Below are 18,593 nucleotides of genomic sequence, written 5' to 3' on the forward strand. Positions count from 1 at the left end.
GCCTCTATCAAAAACTGTGAGATAAAGGCTGCTTTATTGATGTAAAGAATCCAGGGAACACATCTAACTTTTGAGGTCAAGCTTTATAAATATGGCACATGAGGTAATGCACTGTATTAAGGGCTTATTTTATTTAATAAAAAATCAATTTTATGTGCTGTTGTGTGTGTTTAATTAAATTCTAGTTACCATCCTATTGCAGCTTAACACAAATTACGAGAAAAAAAGTTAATTAGCTAGTAAATAAGCAATATATTATTCACCATTTTCTAACATACTAAAAATATACAATTAATAAGAATTTCAAAAAATATTAAGCTATATAATTGCTTAAATAAATGTTTGTAGTTATAGTGTACTGTCCTAGGTAGCAAAAAGATGTTCTAAATCTAGTGTAAAGGCTCTATTTAGTTGTAAATCAACATGTTTAAATGGTTATATCAACCAACGACAAGGCACCTTTCTGTAGAAATAACTGAAGTACAGGTGGAAAAGTTGATTCAAATTGATTATTTCAATCAAGGCTGTCCAAGTGGCGATTTACATCAATTCACCCTGCCTCCATCTCATTTCTTGCCCCAACTCACTCTCTGGAAAGCTCTAATTTTGTCACTTTGCTCAGACTTAGGTTAAAGGGAGTCTATGAATACACCAGGCTTGCAACTGATGCAGCTTGCTTGTGCTTAAAGACAACCCAGAGATTAGTCAGTTTCCCTGTTGCACTCAGCTGCTAGCTGGGCAGCATGAAGCCAGAGGTTACGGGGAGTTTGAGCTGTGTTGGCTGTAACTTGGTTTAAATTCAGTTTCAGGACTAGACAAGAGCCTCTGATCAGGATGCTGCTGTGGACTTGGATGCTTGAGGCACTGCACACTATCCAGTTGTCTAGGTAAGGGACATGCTGGATACCTAGGCAGTGCAGGCAGGCCGATACAGGCGCCAGGCCAAAGGGGAGCACCGGGTGTTGACTGCATGTATCTCAAGCTATAACGTGAAGGTGCTTTTTGTGGCCTTGATGTATTACCAGGAGTATGTGTCCTGCACATTGAGGGCAGCATACCAATCTCCACTCTCCAGGGAAGGGTAATGGAAGTGAGGGTGACCATCTGGAAATTACAGGTTTCAGAGTAGCAGCCGTGTTAGTCTGTATTCGCAAAAAGAAAAGGAGTACTTGTGGCACCTTAGAGACTAACAAATTTATTAGAGCATAAGCTTTCGTGAGTAATGCATCCGATGAAGTGAGCTGTAGCTCACGAAAGCTTATGCTCTAATAAATTTGTTAGTCTCTAAGGTGCCACAAGTACTCCTTTTCCATCTGGAAATTGATTTTCTTAATAAAGCAGTTCAACTTCCTGGAAGTTTTGGGGAATTAGGAATAGAATCCCTCTGTGATGACAATGAACCTTTTCTATCACTCCCTATTGCAGAAGAGACTGTACTTCTTAGAGTAATACAGTCTTGTGAGATGGTCCCTGAAAAGGGACCGGGAAGGTGGGCTGGGGGGAGGGAGGTGAACTGGATAACACATTCCTCTTCACATTGCTGAGCACCCACTTATCTGACGTTATTTGAGTTCCAAGCATTGTAAAAGTACAATAGGCATCTTCCAAAAGCTGGGATACATGGAGAGACTGGTATGCTGTCAAAGTGACTGTTAAGAAGCTGTTGATGTCTAGTGAGAAGGGCCTGATGGAGACAAAGCCGTCTGGTGCCATTGAGAAGGCCTAGATTGTCTCTTAAGAGTCCTGAAATCTCTGCTGGAAATGTGATCTGTGAGGGCAGAGGTCTAAACTGTTTCCTCTTTGATTGGGGTGTACACCCCTATTGATCTCAGTTGTCCAGGAGTTTTTCCAGGGTGCACGTGACAATGTCAGTCTTTTGAGAGAACAATTCAGACCGCTTAAACGGCAAATCCCAGATTGCAGCTCCTCTGGAATTCCAGACACCTGGAGCCACGGGGAACATCTCATGGCAAGGACAGTGGCCACGGACCACAAAGCTGTATCAGTTGCATCAGTAGCTGCGTGGAGGGATATTTTTGCTGTAAGGTGCCCTTCAGAGCCATAAACTGTTCCCTAGGCTTCTCTGATAGTCTGGCTAAAGCTGTAAAATTAATACAATTATATTTGGACAGGAGAACTTGACTGTTAGCCACCGTCATCTGCAGAGTAACTGTAGAGTGAGCTTTCCTGACATAAATAGCCAGTCTCTTGAGCAATCTGTCTTTAAGCTTGGCTTTGAGATGAGACAGGTGGGAATGCTCATTGGCAGCCATAACCACCAGTGAGTTGGAGACACATCAGAGAGTGTGATAACTGATAACAATCAGAATCCATTTGAGGAGCTTGGTAGCAGCTTTCCAGTCTTTTGGCTGCAGGTGGAATAGAAACTGGGGTCTGCCCAAGGATTTTCTCTGGCCTCAAGCAGGGCTTCTTCAATGGGAAGGGCCATGTTTCCCATAGCAAGTGTTTGTGCAGCATCAAGGAGACTGCAGATTTTCTTGAACCAGCTTCACCTGCACTCCTAAAGAAGAGGCCACTCTTCTCATTAGGTCCTGGATGAACTTGAAGTCCTCTGGAGGTGACAGCCTTGTCGGGAGATGATGAAGTGCGTGGAGGGACATCCAGGGGTTACTTGAGTATCTCATCCTCCTCAATAGGGGACAGTCAGAGGAGCCTGGTGAAAGGCTTCTTGGACTGGATAAGGGGACCCCGGCTGGTCTGAGATTCTGAAGGAGGTCTCAGCTCCCTTGGAATGGGCCATGACCAGTATGACCAAGTGGGGGAACTCAACAGTTGGAGCCTCCCACAGTGGAGGGCACCATCTTAGGGCTTCCTTGAAAAAAGACAAGTCATAGTCCTTAGAATCTGTGCCCGCCATGATGTCTATGAGGTGATCTGAAAGGTCAGGATGGTAACAGAGTTCCGAGTCTGAAGGGGGAATGCGTTAACTCCCCAGAGAACAGAGGGAGCATTCCTGTTGGGGCTCATGGGGTCTTGAGAGAGATGGGCCCTGCAGTCCATATATAGCATTGGATAAGGAAGTTTGAATGCTGATGAGGTAAAGGGAGTTGGTAGTTTTGAAGCTGACTGTATCAGTGATGACAAAGGCTTCAGTTTTAATTATCACTCTGGGAAAGCTGACTTCATCGGTGGTCCCGGATATGTTGAAAATACTGGCAATGTCTACCACTCCAGATGTGTCTGTGTGGATGGTGCCAGGTGCGTCAACAGTAGACAGGGCCAGTGGTGCTGATAGTGCTGAGAATGCCGAAGACCCTGTGGTGCTCAATACTAAAGCGGGGTGTTGCAGTAATGGAAAGGCTGGTAAAAGGAGATACCCAAGATCTCTTGCAGACAGGAAGGCTAAAGGAGTCAGAGGCACTGACTCTACCATTGGTGGATCCAGCATTGCCAAGGTGGTCTGGATTGTCTGTACAGGTGAACAGGGGCCCAGTAAAGATAAAGGCATGGGACTCAATGGCCCTAGAGGAACTGGAGTCTGATGGAGCTGGTGAGTGCTTATGTTTAAGATGCCTCAAACTGGTACTGAAGGACTTACTGGAAGGCTTGCTCGGTGAAGACTAAGATTTCAAGCGCTTGTCAGCATCAGAATGCTTTTGGTGTTCTGAGGAGGCCGACAGTGAGAGGAAGAACACTGTTTTTCTCTTGACTTGCACTCCGAGATGCGGGCAGCTGGAGGGGCGTTCCATGTGGATTCAGAATCCATCGTCTCATGTGCGGGTTCAGTTCCAAGGCAAACCCAACGCCACAGTGACTTTTAGGCAGAAATCCCTCTGCTTTTTTCCTCTAGTGGGGGAGGAGGTACAAACTGGATATCTGTCCCTCACAATACCTTTTCCTAGTTAGAGTAAGCAGCTTTTGTGCCTGTCTATGCCAACGAACAGAGGAGGTGGTGGCGGACATGCCCCTTTCATGGCCTTAGCTCATTGCACAAGGAAAGTAGGAGTGCATGTGCCACCTAGTGGTCTGCTGGCAAAAGCCTTTGACTTGAACGCACTGAGCAGCCGTATGCCTGCACTGGAACATACATGTGCACAATCACTTGTTTTATCTAGTAGTTATTAAAAAAAAAACCAAAACAAAACAGCACTCACACACTTCAGCCTGTCCCCCCCAGTGTGTGTCTTCCCCCCAACCCAGTTCTTATCCTTCCCCCCACTTCTGTCTACTCCTGAGTCTCTACATTCCTCTACTGTCAACAAACAGACATGCTCTGCCAGCAGGTTTCATCTCCCTCTAGTGGCCAGTTCACAAGGAAGATAATAGCCTTCTATTACTACCAATTACTCAGCTCAAGTGGCAGAGGTCCCAAACTAGCTGGTGACCCATGTGAGGGTCAACATGGTTCCACATGAGGGCATCAGTTTTTTCAGTAAGCTTTTTTTAAAAAAGAAAATGATATAAAAGATTGTGTTAAAAAGAACGTTAAGATTGTACAGTGAAGCACTCCTAAGTTAGCCTTAAATCTGGCATTTCCTGTCTGTACAACCTTAATTTGCCCCCCTCCCCCTCTAATACATATGCATTATGATATAGTCTTTAGTTACATGATCAGATGCTGTTTTTTCCCCACAGGATCTTCTGAAAACCCAGTTATCTTTTTTAATGGTGATCTGGAAACAAATGGGGGTTTTATTTGTTTGCTTTTTTATGCATAAAGATTGCCTGAAAGGGTTTCTGTGATGTCTAGAACAGAGGAGTTTGATAGTGCTCTATGGTGCACACTACATTCTAGGTCTTAGAAGACTCCAGAAACCAGCAGTATATATGAAGCCAGGCTGTGTGCGTGTGCACGTATTTAGTTAACATGGTTATTTGGGACCCAACTGTGCATTTGTGGCTTCATCACATTATTTTTGTTATGTAAAGAGCAAAAGCATAAGAGTTTTCAATTTAAAAAGAGGTTACTTTTGAGGGGGGAGGGTTCTTTTTCTTGGAGTACTCTATGGATCCCTTTGATTCCCTGCTCTGTTCATTCCCTCCGAGGCACCTGGCATTGGCCACTGTCGGAAGACAGGATACTAGGCTAGATGGATCTTTGGTCTGACCCAGTATGGTCGTTCTTATGGAGGACTAGAGAACTAGGGTGATATCACCAGTATCAAGGAAGTGAAACTCAAGGAATGACAAGAAGAAATGATGTCTAGTACAACCATTTAAAAGTCTCTGTTGAAGATTTAAATATCTCCATCCTTTCAATTAAGGACCTATAAAGCTTCCCCCCCACCCCGCACTTCTCTGGTCTTTTCCCAGCAATTATTTCCCTCTCCCTCAGCTCCTCCATTATCCCTGACTCTCCCCCAGCCTTTGCACTGCTTCTGGGGGTGTGGGAAATATGGTTCTGTATTGCAGTTTAAATGAATTATTACTCAGAGTTCTGTATTAATATGCCTAGTAAGGAACTATTTGTCAAAAAACATTTCCTGAATCTTTTTGTTGTCTGTATTGTTACAGACATATTTGCTGACAGGTATTTTGAAATAAATGACCAAAAATAATTGAAACTGGTGTGATTATATTGTGTTATTTTGGCAAATAAAATATTCAGCATTTTGCAGAATTTTTATTTTTTTGTTACAGAATTTTTAACTTTTTGGCACAGAATTCCCCCAGGAGTAGTATTTGGTGCATTTATGAGCACCAGAGAGAACACCATCTTCTGAAGCAGTCGGGGACACTTAAATATTTATATTACAGTAGCTCCCAGAGGCCCCAAGCAGGATCAGCTTCCCAGTATGGTGGGCACTCCACAAATGCACACCAAGACAGGCCTTGTCCCAAAGATCTTACAGTCCAAAACAGTGAGCGGGGGACAGACTGGAGGGGATCCAGGATGGAGCAGGGGGAGAGGAACTTAAGGCAACAGCTATAAATACATGTTTGAGGAATTTGGAGGTGAAGGGTACTGGGGATATGAGGCGGTAATTGAAGAGGTAGGTGAGTATGGGATATGTTCAATACATCTGATACCATGGTTTGATTCCTGCTGATCACATGGCTTTCAGGTGGCCAACAAACAAGCAGGGAAAGCCAGCTGCTTCAGGCCCTTACAAATCATAACACTGAGCTGTTAAGTGCAAGGTTAGCCACCCAGCCCCAGAGACACTTAAACGAGCTTGCAATCAAATGAGCTTGCGTCCACAACAGGCCCTCCTGAGGCTCAGAAAAATGATCATGCCTGGAAGAGCTCATCAGAGCCAAGGCCCAACTTGCAACCCCCCAACCTGTCTGATTAGCTCCCAGCATGGGGACATGCTTGTGACCTAATCCAATTTGCCTTCCTATTCCTGGGAACTGCTGAAATATTAACAGGGCACTGAGCTGGAGACAGGGCTGCAGTTACTCTGCTTTGCGTCAGGCATTCATTTTTTGAATGAATAGGCCCTGAATTAGGGGATATGGAAAGGATTTAACACCTCCACGTGCCAGACGAAAAGCAGGCTGGTGGTAAAAGCCGAACAGACTACTCAATCGCAAGAACTCCATTCATTTAATAGAATGCCAGTGAGTTAGCATCGACCCTCTGGAGTAACGGGAGCCAGTTTGCTTCAGGAAAAACGGTGGTGCTTACATAAAAGACACGCCCTTTTCCTCTCCCAGATGGGGCTGCTAGCTTGACACACAGGTGAGTGGACTGAAAGGAAGATGAAGGTACATACTTCTGGGACACTGGGTGGAGGAAGCTAAGCAGGCTATAGTCCATCTAGACTTTGCCTCCCATTCTGGTTCCATTGGCTGAGCAGGAGGGGAGAGAATCAGACTACAGATTACTGCCCCACCCATAATCCCAGGGCACCGACCAGTCACTTATACTGCTGGTAGGTAAAGCCAACCCTGCCCAGAGAGGTTAGGGCTTTTGTACCCAAATGGGGAGACTGCAGCTACCCAATGGATGGCAGTGAGACCTGCACCCTCTCCTGAGTGTACTCACGCAGCCTGCAGATGGGGCAGTTGTTGGCCTGGTAGCGCAGGGTGTCTGCACAGGAATTGCACAAGCACAGGTGCCTGCAGGGCAGGATGAGGGTGTCTCTCAGGTCGGATAGGCACACCACGCACTCGTTGCTGTTGTCACTGTTCTCGTCATCGGAAGGCTGTTATGAGAGGAGAGGCAGTGCCACATGAATACAGGTGCTTTGCAGGGAAGGAAAGGGACACTGCAATCCAATGAGGTCCTTGCAGCTCAAATGTGAAATATGGCTCAAAAGGTAAAGAGGCTGCAATCCATACTCAAGAAGCTCAATCTATTTAACTTAAAGAGAAGGTTAAGGGGTGACTATCACAGTATACAAGTATCTACACGGGGAATGAATATTTGATAATGGGTTCTTCAGTCTAGCAGAGAAAGGTCTAACACTATACCTTTTAACCACTGCAACAATTTACCAAGGGTCATAGTGGATCACTAGCAACTTTTAAAACCGAGACTGGATGTTTAGAAAAACATTTGCTCTAGGAAGGATTTTGAAGCAGGTCTCTGGCCTGTGTTCTACAGAAGGATCATCCTAGATGATCACAATGCTCCTGTCCTGCCTTCTTGCCCTGCAACAGAACAGGCAACCAGCAGGGGAGCTGCTGAGCAGCAGGAGAGAAGGGGCAGCGGCTGCCCACAGCTCAAATTAGAGCCGGCCCTGGCCCCAGGGCAGATCTGGGCACCAGCCTAGTAAGCAGGAGCCTGGGGCGGCAAACAGGAAAGGGCAGTACTGCGGCGGCTTTTGGCGGCATGCCGGAGGCAGCTCCTCCACTTCCCTCTTCAGCGGCATTTTCCCTCGCTGCTTGGGGCGGCCAAAGAGGTAGAGCCGGCCCTGCCTGGGGCAGCGGTGGAGGGAGGTGGTGACACCTACCGTCTCCTCCTGCTGATTCACATACGTTAATTTCAAAGTCCTGGCTGCAGCTCAGGGAACATTGTCCATTCAGAATCCAACACTTGTGAACAGTCACCCTCCAGGGCCGCACTGCAGAGCCTCAAGGGCTTCTAAGTAGACCCAGGGACACAGGCCGCAACAGGGAGTTTGTGGCCTTGTTCAAAGTGAGATACCTAGGGTGGGAGAGGGAAGATCCCTCCATCCCCCTTGGTGTAACACTGCTGCACTCTGGGCTCGATTATACGGCTTTCATTAAACAAAGCCCTGCAACTTGCAGCTGACAGTCAAATGCAGCAGTCGCTACAAAGAGGAACTTGCTCCCAGTCACAGTAGCTCCCTCTGCTGAAGCCCGGGGGCGGGGGTGGGGTGGAGGAGGAGGAGGAGAGAGGAATCCTTCCAGTGCAGTGGACCCTGCTCCCCCCCATCAGCACCCCTTGCTGAAGCTGGAGCAGTCGCAATTGTTGGGGAAGGGCCCAACGATTAGTGACCTCAGTGATGTGCACAGACATGCTCGTCCATTCATGTGAGTTCCCTATGCTGACGTACGCCGGGATGCACGCTGCACCGTGGGGCGACCTAGACGTAAACAAGACAACACAGCATCTGCGCCTGCCAGATGAGTGAGCCAACCTGCTGATCACGCTAGCGAGCAGCTAGAAGCTGCCTGCGGACATCGTGTGAGCTCTTGATCTATTTCAGGACTCCTGCGTGTTGCGCAAGGAGGTTCTTCCTCTCCCCTTTTCACACTGGTTGCTCAGTGTACTGGAACTGAACGACAAACAGCCCGAAGTCATGCACTGACTGGGCTCTGTCTGAAAGAGCTGGGTCCGAGGGCTCATCAGAAGACAGCAGGAGTGCAAAGAGAAGTCTCTAAGGGGACCAGGTAATAGGATTTGAAAAGAGTTCCCTGCCTCCCCATGGCGCTACCTGGTGGAGTAGCCACAGAGAGGGGACAGATTGTTAGCACAGGACTGGGAAAAGGCTGGGGGAGAAGGGGTGGGGCTTCCCCTGTTCTGTTCCCTTCCTAACACCACTTCCTCCTGCAAGCGCAGCACTGGGGAATAGAGTACAGCACTCACAAAAGCAGTCAAATTTGTAGAGGCCAACACCTGGAACTCACCATGCTTCTCATCTGCAGAGCACTTCACAGATGAATACTCTCAGCCTCTCCCCCCTGCCCACTGAGCTGGGAAGGTCAGCATTACAGAGGGGTAAACTGAGGCTCAGAGAAGTTAAATGACTTGCCCAAGGCCATGCAATAAATAAGAACCCAGGATCAAATCCCAGGCTTGTCTTCTCAAGAAGGAGCTGATTAGGTTTGTAGTTGAAGCGTTTTCCATATAATCCCTTTGGCACTAGTGAGATTACTCAGAGTCAACTCCTCCACTGCTGCAGAGACATGTAGAGAACAACAGTCCATTCCAACACCTGGCCACGTCCAACGGATGCACTGCAATGGCAGACCTGGCACAAGGGGAACATTAACCCTGGCAATGAGGAGCCAACCTGCCCACACTAACAGCACAGCCACAGTAGCAAACCTCAGGGATGCAGAGAGCTCTCCTCAGCCGGCCCTGTGCTAACGGACGAGTCAGTCACAAGGAGTGATCTCAGGGGTGGGGTGCGGGTGGGATCAAGGACCCATTTACGGGGGAGGAAAAGGAAGACATTTCTGGGCTGGGAAGCAGCCTGTGCATGGCACCAGAGACAGAGCGTGCAGCAGCTGAGACTGGCACGGCTCTTCTCGTGATGGACCGTTATTGGTATGGGCTATGGAGAGAGGTGTCCACTGAAACCCAACAGCAGTTAGTGCCTCACTCCCTCTAGCTCCTTTGAACATCAGGCACAGAGCCCATCCTCAGGCTGCCAAACAAAATTTAAGGGGACAAATTCACCACTGACAGTGGCAACACAACAGAAGGGCCTGGACTGCCATAATTAGCAGTAAGGCAACATGGCCTATATCAATCCTGAACTGAGTGAGGGGCAGCAGCTCTGAGGAATCTCTGATCCCCCCGCCACCTCCGGTACATAAAGTATCAGCCCATAAACAAACTCCAAGGAGAAGCCAAGCCCAGCTGGCAGCACAGCCAGGCCCTGCATGTGGCTCAGCGCACAGAAGAAGGGGGTTTCTAGGCACCAGTACCTTTGTCTCCTGGTTGTTTTTATTCTCGATGCCATAGATCTCCTGAAGCAGATAACTCACCCGATCCACCTAGGGAAGAAAGCAACATCACTTAGCCTAGGAGTCACGGCTGCTCTATTTGCATTTATTCCGTTTTAGTCACTTCACCTGCAACAAGGGAGAGAATGGGCTGCCAGACCCACGCCTAGGGCAGGGGTGAGCAAACTTTTTGGCCTGAGGGCCACACCTGGGTAAGGAAATTGTATGCAGGACCATGAATACAGGGCTGGGGCAGGGGTGCAGGAGGGGGTGCGGTGTGCAGGAAGGGGCTCAGGGCAGGAGGCTGGGATGCAGGAGGGGTGTGGCAGGGGGCTAAGGGCAAAAGTTCCGGCCTGGCACCGCTTACCTCGAGCGGATCCGGGGTGGCAGTGGTGCGCAGGGGGCTAAGGCAGGCTCCCTACCTGCCCTGGCCCTGCGCCGCTCCTGGAAGCGGCCAGCATGTCCGGCAGTGGCTCCTGGGGGTAGGGTGGGGCAGGTGGCTCCACCACATGCTGCCCTAGTCTGTGGGTACCACCCCCAAAGCTCCCATTGGCCGCAGATCCCCATTCCTGGACAATGGGAGCTGTGGGGGGCAGTGCACGGAGGCCTCTGCCCCCGGCCCCACAGGAACATGGTACTGGCTGCTTCCGGTAGTGGTGTGGAGCCAGGGCAGGCAGGGATCCTGCCTTCGACCCATTGCGCCATGGGACTGGCAATCCCATGGGCTGGATTGAAAGCCCTAATGGGCCAGATCCGGCCCACAGGCCATAGTTTGCCCTCCCCTGGCCTAGAGGGTGTAGCACTGCCCATGCAGTGCTGAAGGGGAGCTGATCTACACAAACGTAGCAAAGAAGAGAGTCTGGATGAGCCACAGCCCAGCAGAACCCCTCCCTTCACCTTCACGCTGAGGAGGGGGCTTCAGACAGGGGCACCGGAAAAGGAGGGGCCCACGGGGCCATTACTACGGTATGTGCAAGTGACGTGAAGGGGGGAAGAGGAGCAAGTGGAGGCGGGGTGAGGGCAGGGCCTTTGGGGCAGGGCCATGGTTCCGGCGCCAGTGACCCCCTCCACTTTTAGGGAGCTTCCGTTACCCCAGCTTCAGAACTGGCTGAGGGGCAGGGACAGAACAGGGGTTACATCAAACACAACTGATAATACTGCACTTGGCTCATAGCAGGCCTGCAACAGGCGCCTGCAACTTCCGCTGGCTTCAATGGGCGCTGCACGACCTGGCCCCCCTCAGATCAGGCCCTTCTTGGTGGCTTAGCTTTAATCATGGATGGCCATGCTGAACTTCAGACCCCCCTGCTCAGTTCTGTATAGGAAAGGCTGGACAAACGCAGCAGCAAAAGACCTTGCTTCTGCACTGTGGCAGCCAAGTTTCCCCAGCACTTGTTACCAGCATGTGGTGTTCTGCTTGCAGATACCCACGAGTCAATAGAGCCGGAGAAATGGTTCTGTATGAGAAAGCTACTTCAGAGGGTCAGGCTCTTGGGAGAGCACTCCGTGAGCACAGTGAACTTACCTACAAAAGTGCTCAAGCCCTTGGGGTGTCTCCACTTTAGGACAGTACATGGATAATTACTGGGATGGCACGTGCAAGTGCAAAGAGGCGCAGCTGGCAAATCGTAAATGGGTAAATGGGTAAATGGGTATGGACTGTACTGCAGCTGCTATGTACCTTTGGCCTTGCCATGTGCCCAACGTAGTGCTCCTCCACATGAAAACCCATGGAGGAGCAGGATCAGCAGGTAGTGTGGTGATGCCTTGGCCTAGAGTGTGTGTGCATGTAATAACTAGGTCACAGGTTCAGTTCCCACTGCGGGAAGGCTTCTTAAGTTATGGTTTCCCACACTGGGGAGATGTGGCAGGGCGGGAGTCTGCCACTGCATCACGAGACAGCTGGGGTAAGAGGATCTTTTCTTCTCTGTTCCAGGAAAGGGTTGAGGGGGAGACACTGAAAACTGAAGAGTGGAAGAAGTGCTCAGTGTTCAGAGCAGACCGGAGATTTGCCAGTAGGTGCTTTTACAGAGGACGGCTGGGGCAGCCATGCTGGCAGGTGCAGTGCTAATCTCACCTGAGCCTTCTACGCATGGAAGCACCAAGGTAACGGACACAACCATTTATCACTGCACTTTGTTGCAGATGCTATACAGTGAGCTCCACCAAAAAGCAAATCTCTCCTGGATCCACCCTGTGAAAAGCCCAGGGAGTGGCGAAATAGTAGGGCGACCCTCAGTACTGCCCAGAGTGACATCCTGAAGATGGGACATGGAAATCTTTTACTGCATATCCCAAAACTTACCCTTTGCCACTACACTGCAAAGCCACCTGGAATCAGATGCTCGAACTCTCCCACCAGTCGGCCAGTTGAGTTTTGCACCTCCAGCCAAAACAAGAACTTGGTTGTTTGAAGGGCTGTGTCTGTGACTAAGAGCTTCAGTGCTGCAGGAAGCAGCACACACAGACGACACGGGCCAAAAGCCTAATTATATCCATCCTGCTTGCCAGTTTAAAATGCTCTGACTCATGAACCAGCAGCTTAATTCCAGTGTCTCCCCACTGAACTCAGCATGGAGCCTACATCCATGCTAGGGCTGCATTTCAAGGCAATGAGGTCAGTGGTTGGACTCTGGAGTGAAATCCTCCGCAGTGTCTCTCAGCTACAGGCTGGGGAGTTTAGAATTATTGTGTGGGAGCAGAGCATTTATAGCTGGACTTTTCAAAGAGGGCCTTGTTCCATCCTCTTAACTCCTTGGGTAATCAAGATGTGCAGAGGGGGTCAGCTCCGAGGGTGCCGACGGATGGCAGCGTGGGCACTGGAATCAAACCAGGGTGATGTGTTCCCTTTATTGAAAGGTCTCTAAAATAGAATGTAGGATCACACGCCAGTTAGAAATATACGAGGCCCAGTCGACTGGGAAATCCACCTCTCCACCGAGGTAGAATGCAACTCCTGCTAGAGAGACCTTTAGATATTAATTAGTGCACTACACCCCATCTATCCAAGAGAAACTCAGCTCAGATCATTAGCCAAAGGGCTTACAGCACTGGGCACCCAGAAGATCTCAGGGAGTAACAGGTGGTTACAGTGGTAGGGAGGGAAGGAAAGAAGTCTAATGATGGTATGAGAAAAGTTGACATTAATATACACACACACCTCACTCCACTACTTTTCAGCTCATTCTACACACACGGGGAGCAGACTAATCCATGTTAGTTTCTGCAGAAATCTGTGTTCTTGTAGGAACAGCTTACACATCTATTTTAAAAACCTGGGAACATTATGGGAGGGACTGTTTAGTTCCTAGATTTTATGAGCTGAGGAGGAAAAGACAATTAGGAAGGCAGAGAACTGTGTCAGCAAAGAGAGACAGACAAATACACACTATTTCACAGCAGGAGTGGGCTCCCATATTGTGGTAAGCTGAGAACTGTGCTGGCAGCCAGTTAAAAGGAAACAGCTCTCCATTTCAGCAGGCTAAAGTACTAAGGGAGAGCCGTGCACATGTAATGTAAGTCCGTGCAGTAACCAGCATTTATTTGAATAGATCATTGCCATGTGGGCCAATGCTTTACCATCAGCAAACTTGGCAAGAAGAACAAGCTGTTTTTGTGAGCTTGTGAATGCAACATTTCTTTCTGCTTTAAAAACACAAACAAAACCAACCCTGAAGAGGAGACACTGCTGATTTCACTGTGCTCTGCTCCTTCACAGCCACAGGGCAGCCTCCAAGATGGCATTCTGCTCTATAGTGCTTGGGAGTTCTCAAATTCAGAACAACGACCGTTGGGGATAATCCCTTTCTGGGCCTTACTTTACACATGTCAGTTAGTTTTCTGGGCTGAATTCTCTTGCTCCATATCTTAAACCTATTAATGGGAACTCCATGACCGGAGCGGAGACTGAGTTTTAATACAGCCAAAGGCAAAGGAAGACATCTAGCAAAGAGGAATGCAGGCTAGACCTTCTGAATGGGGGACTGTACTCTGGAAAGCAGGAACACTGAAAAGGATTTAGGGGTCAGAGCGGACAAGCAATTGAACATGAACACCCAGTGCGATGCTGTAGCAAAAAGAGCTAATGTGATCCTTGGATGCGTAGACAGGGGAGCAGTGAGTACAAGCAGGTGGTGATTTTAACTCTGTCTATGGCACTGGTGAGACCAATGCTGGAATACTGTGCGCAGTTCTGGTCTCTGTATTTTAAAAAGGATGTTGAAAAACTGGCCAGGGTGTACAATGATTTGAGAACTGAAAAAAATGCCTTACAGTGAGAGGCATACTGAGCTCAATCTGTTTTGTTTATCCAAAAGGAGACAGAGATGACTTTGTTACAGGATCTAAGTACCTTCATGGGGAGAAAATACCGGGTATTGAAGGCTTTTGAATCTAGCAGAGAACGGCAGAACAAGACCCAGTGGCTCAAAGCTGAAGTCTGACATATTCAATGAGAAATAAGGTACGTTTTTAAGAATGCAGGTGATAGACCTTTCGAACAAACGACCAAGGGAAATGGTGGATTCTCCATCTCCTGATGTCTTCAGATCAATGCCGACTGCCTTGCTGGAAGATATGCTTTAGCCAAACACAAGTTATTGGGCTCAATGCAGGGGTAAGTGGGTGGTGTTGGTGGCCTATGATACACAGGATGTCAGACTAGATGATCTAATGATCCTTTCTGGCTTTAAACTCTCTGAATCCCCAGTGGCCTAGAGAAGAGTATGAGCTATGGTGAACATCAGAAATTCATCCCTCTCTGTGGCCTACTGCAGATGAATGCTTTTCCCCACTGCTTGAGTTCTTAGATGAGTACGTTTACAGCAGCTTGAGCTGGAGAGAGCAACTCTTGCTGCGTAGATGTCCCACAGCAGGAGGCTTGAGACAGTTTTCACACTGCTTTGACTGTGGAAAGCTCTTTTAAGGACTCATCTACATTTGAAACTCTGCAACTGTGCTGCTGTAGACATTACCTAGATCAACAGAAGGGGTTCTCCCATCAGCGTAGGTAATCCACCTCCCCGACAGGGGATAGTGAGGTCGATGGAAGAACTATTCTGTTGACCAAGCGCTGTCTACACCATGGGATAGGTCGGCTTAACTATATCACTCAGGGGTGTGGATTTTCACACCCTGAGGGACGTAGCTGGGTCAACCTAACTTTAGTGTAGACCAGGCCGAAGTCAAGAAGATACCACTTTCAGCCCATCTTCCCCAGCAGTAATTGTCTAAGCCACTAACTCTCTGCTGGCTGCAGCTACAGAGGCAAAACAGACCAGCTCTGATATGGACGGTAGAGGAGACTTATTTGACAATAAGTTTCCAAGATCAGTTCCAGAGTCAAAAGTTTATTGAGAACAGCTGTTTCCAAGTAGCCATAGTCTAACTGCCTTTTGTTTTTGCAAAGTTTCCTGGCGTGGAGCCTATATTTTTCTGTACCCTATTTGCGCCCCTTTGTTGGCAACCTTTGGAGAGACACCAGGATTGAAATGAGTCAGACTGAGTTCCCCTCTCCCCCATACAGGTGGCCCTTCCAGGTTATGCAGCTGCTCCCCTTGCTGTGGTTCAACAGAAGTGTCAGGTTCCATATCCCATTCCAATTCCCTGAGTAACCCAGTTTCCACAGCAAGCCTTTTCCCTCCCCCCAAGTTTCAGCCTAAAGCAAAATTTGACATGGCTAGATTAGAGAAGGGCTATGATAGATTTCATCCTTTGTGCAAGTCTTGTAGAAGCAGGTGGGAGCCAACCCAGCCCAGAGACGATGCAGTTAGTGAATAAAGACAACAGTCCAGCCAGCTGCGTCAGATGCACCACAGTAATAACAGTATTTACTGAGAACAAATGACCAGTGCAGAAATTAGATCACTAGCCAAATCACTGGCTGTAGAAACAGGCAAGCAAACTGAGTTACTGTTTGCACAGTGCTGGGAAGATGTCCCATATTAAGTATTATGATTATCACAGATCAAAGACAGAGTCCACTATTAAAGACCAACCGGAACGGCAACTTATTAATGACATTCACATCAAACCAAGGCAACACATCTCACGTTTTAGGGGCTTTATCTCTTGCTGTTTTTTTCCACCAGAAAGCACTACCTAAAAGCTACAGAGAGGCATGGTTTTTAAACTTCCCCCACCCATCGAGTTCTATCAGCCCATCAGGACAAAGCACTCTAACAGGCAATGCTCTCTCTAAAGCAGATCAGAGAAAATGCAGCTTTATTCAAAAACTGAATATCCACATTAAAAGTAAGGCATACATCTGCCAGGGAAGTGCAAGCCCCAGCACCCAAAGTCTTAGGGAGAGCTGAGTAAGGTGCAAAGAAGAGGGAGACTTGATTAAGGTGAGGGGAAAGGAAGAGATAGGTAGTTGTACTGTGGGTGGACTGGAACAGGGGAGAGGAGAGAAACGGGTGGGTGCAGAAGTCTTTGTTCAGTGCTTAACACAATGGGGTCCTGGGCCATGATCTTAGCTCCTAGGCACAACTGCAATACACATCATAAAGGCAAGGTGGTCATCGGTCAGGGTGCCACAAAATGGATGAATTTGGTAGTGGGATAGAGAGGAAGGAATGAGTTTCCAAAATGCAGAGAACACAACATCAGGATTTAGGAAGGGCCTAGATGGGAAGAGAAAATGAAATCTCAGACTTGACATCAATACTGCAAGCTTTGGCCATGGGAAGGGAAGCAAGGCTGCCAATGGAGACGCAAGGGAGAAGGGGAAGAAGATCAGGCTGGGTTTTTGCCACGCTATTAATCCTATTGCTATGCTGCAAAGGAGTCTAACTGTAAATAACCTGCTGCTCTTTTTAAACTCCACATCACTGGTGCCTCCGGTCCTCAGCATGAGATCTGCTGGACTAATTCCTCCCTACTGAGCAGATCTGTTGAGATCACCAGCTCAATGTCACGGTAAACTCAGCCAAATTCCCATGAGGGGAGGGGCCACCTGTAAAAGCATCATATAACCAGTTAATAATAATCTTCCAACAAGGGCACACTCCTGGGCATGAGTGGAAACTGCAAATGCCCAGTCTGCTTCTGGATTGAATAGCCACTGCATTCACCACAGCTCGCTCTTCAGTCTTCTGTTACCTCAGCTGAACATCTGTGTGCTGCGTCTTCTTCAAGGCCCTGCACTGCCCCCAAGCCACCTCACCTTACTCCTGGCAGAGAGATAGCGTCAAACTTCTCCTCCAAAGTCTGAATTCCTTGGGAACCTCAGTGTCTTGTGAGTCTTCCAGCTCTCAGGATATTCCCTTCAACTCTGCTTGGAATTATATGATGGCTTCAGTGTCGCTCATTCTCGCAAGGCAACATCCATGCCAGCTCTCTCAAGTCCCTCTGCGCTGGCAGGAAGATGGACCAAGTGAGTTAACAGCTCTTCTATCTCTGCTTTCTTGCAGTTGCTTGCAGATTTCCTTTTAGCCGCTGGTGGACCAAGCACCCTCTATTTAGAGCTCCTTGGACTGCTCCCGTCACCCCAGCTGCTCCTAGAATATCACCAGCAAAAGACATTCCTTTCCTCAGCGAATAAGGAGACTTGACACATTGTGCAGGGAGAAAACAAGTACAGAAATTCCTGCAATTAGCTAAGGCACGCAGATGTGCAAGGAAAAGAGCTAACAGTTGTGAGGAGGTGGCTAACACTGGGGTGGCCAAAAAATGGTCCACCCAGTTAGACTTCTAGAGCCTCTCTCACAGAACAGAGCTGAAGAGGCAAAGGGTAGATTCTGAGCAAGTGGCGTTTGTGCTACCCAACACATCCAGCAATGATGCAATTCAGACAGATCTCAAACTGATGTTGATAGAGCTTAGTGAAGACATCAGGACGGTAGATATTTCGAAGGCACTTACCATTTTGATATGCCTAAATTGGATATGGAGATTCAGAAGCACAGAATGACAGATGTTGATCTAAACACAATGCACTACTCAAGCCAATACAAAAGGTGCTGCCCGTGACATTACAAATCCCACGGCGCAATGCTGGCACCTTTTGGTTGCACAGGCTCTACCTCCACAATAAAGAAGAGGAAGGCTCCAATCTGCTCCTTAATCTAGACAAATTAGGTGCAGCCCTTGGGCTTCTGACAATCTGCCAATGCAGCTGCCCGTTGGGCACAGGTGGGCATCTCTGGGATGGCAGCAAACATCTTTATCCAGCACATTTTTTTTTCTATAAATGATATAAACAGGGACCATATACTTACAATCTGCTTCTGTTTTAAAGGCTTCACAGAGAAGCTGCCATCCACATGCTGGTGGGGGGAAAAGACAGAGAGAGGTTAAACGGACTCTATGGAAATAGCCAAAGCAACAGTGCAAAGACACTCAATGCGCACTTAAGTGTGTCCACACAGGGAATGAGTGCAGAGCTGGTAGTGCACCCCAGGTTCTGAGAGTTTCTTCCCCATGTAGACAACCCTTCAATGCTGCACCAGGACTAGAAGGATAGCTCAAGGCGGGAGGGGTAGCTCAGTGATTTGAGCATTGGCCTGCTAAACCCAGGGTTGTCAGTTCAATCCTCGAGGGGGCCA

The 18,593-nt window shown here is 48.3% G+C and overlaps 1 protein-coding gene across 6 annotated transcripts in view; it reads right to left on the reverse strand.

The window, feature by feature from the left end:
- MGRN1 (mahogunin ring finger 1) overlaps window positions 1-18,593 on the reverse strand; it is a 108,882-nt gene that overhangs the window by 12,970 nt on the left and 77,319 nt on the right. For all 6 annotated transcript variants that reach the window (XM_038418632.2, XM_038418630.2, XM_043493187.1 and 3 more), the window contains 3 exons: window positions 18,267-18,314; window positions 10,030-10,098; window positions 6,953-7,112 (listed from right to left, as the gene is read on the reverse strand). In XM_038418632.2, the coding sequence (XP_038274560.1) occupies window positions 6,953-7,112; window positions 10,030-10,098; window positions 18,267-18,314 (277 nt within the window). The remainder of the gene's footprint in view (window positions 1-6,952; window positions 7,113-10,029; window positions 10,099-18,266; window positions 18,315-18,593) is intronic.

Source organism: Dermochelys coriacea, chromosome 10 (assembly GCF_009764565.3).
Source record: "Dermochelys coriacea isolate rDerCor1 chromosome 10, rDerCor1.pri.v4, whole genome shotgun sequence".
Lineage (NCBI taxonomy): Eukaryota > Metazoa > Chordata > Testudines > Dermochelyidae > Dermochelys > Dermochelys coriacea.